Genomic DNA, 1,230 nt, shown 5'->3' on the forward strand with positions numbered 1-1,230 from the left:
GATTAAAGGAACACCTGCAGGACGACCATTGGATGACTCCTCTCCTCACTGAGATGAGCACACGGATATGAGGCAAGCAACTGACATATTTGCATTGTCGTCAACGATGAATCATACTCCATCATCTTGGGTCTAATCCTTGCCTATTTGTTCCTTACCTACTACTGCTGCACCCCACCTGACATGATCTAGAGAACGGCCTCTTGGCTGCCAGGTCAAGGATGGCGTCTAGAATTATTCGAGACGCTTTCCTTTTTATGTTTTTATTGCAGCAGACATGATCAAATAGAACATGCCTATTAGCTATAAAACGAGCCATCAATGCCTCCTCCCAAATGCATGCATATGGCTTCCCCATACTGTCTTTCATACTAGTACTTCCACAGAACACTCACCACACAACACATAAACATCTCAGCCGGCTAGCTAGCGCTCAGGACCACCCCGAACGTCGGCGGACATGGAGGCCGCTATCGGTGCAGCGAACTGGCTTGTCGGCAAGTTGCTGAATAAGCTCTCCGATGAGTTGGTGGCCGCGTATGTGGCCAGCTCCGAGCTCGGCCTCAACTCCGAGCAAATCAAAACAAGGCTCAAGTACATGCAAGGGCTGCTGCATGCAGCGCAGGACAGGGATGTGAGCAGCAACCCTGGCCTGCAGAGCTTGCTCGAGGACCTGAGCAAAAAGGCTGATGAGGCTGAGGACGCACTGGACGAGCTCCACTACTTCATGATCCAGGACCAGTTGGACGGCACCCAGGAGGCCGCCCCGGAGCTGGGTGATGGTCTCCATGGTCTTGCTCTCCATGGTCGCCATGCTGCTCGCCATACCATCGGTAACTGGCTTCCATGCTTTTCTTGCTCACGTACTCAAGATGATGTTCCTTCTCTTCCTGATGCCATCAATAACACACACGACGCAACCAAGTCTGAGAGTGGTAATGATGGTGGCCATGTTGATAAGTTGTCTTTTGATAGAGTAGCTATGTCCAACAAAATCAAGACAGTAATGGAGGAAATGAACTCCATATGTGGACCCGTCTCTGACTTGCTCAAAATTGAAAACCATAGTAGCACCGCAACAAGCACAACTGGCACCCCAAAAAGGCCTCCCACAGGTTCAGTAGTTTCACAAGATAAATTGTACGGAAGAAGAGCCATCTTTGAGCAAACTGTAAGTGCGCTCACTGGTAGCACATATCTTGATGAAAACCTTTCTATTCTGCCTTTTGT

General features: G+C 49.5%; 1 protein-coding gene across 5 annotated transcripts in view; it reads left to right on the top strand.

The window, feature by feature from the left end:
• Nucleotides 1-354: 354 nt before the first annotated feature.
• Nucleotides 355-1,230, top strand: part of LOC123140067 (putative disease resistance protein RGA4) — an 8,592-nt gene continuing 7,716 nt past the window's right edge. For all 5 annotated transcript variants that reach the window (XM_044559790.1, XM_044559792.1, XM_044559788.1 and 2 more), the window contains exon 1: nucleotides 355-1,230. This exon is cut by the window's right edge and continues 3,314 nt beyond it. In XM_044559790.1, coding sequence (XP_044415725.1) covers nucleotides 461-1,230 — 770 coding nt within the window. In that variant the 5' untranslated portion in view covers nucleotides 355-460.

The sequence above is a fragment of the Triticum aestivum genome, chromosome 6B (genome assembly GCF_018294505.1).
Source record: "Triticum aestivum cultivar Chinese Spring chromosome 6B, IWGSC CS RefSeq v2.1, whole genome shotgun sequence".
NCBI lineage: Eukaryota > Viridiplantae > Streptophyta > Magnoliopsida > Poales > Poaceae > Triticum > Triticum aestivum.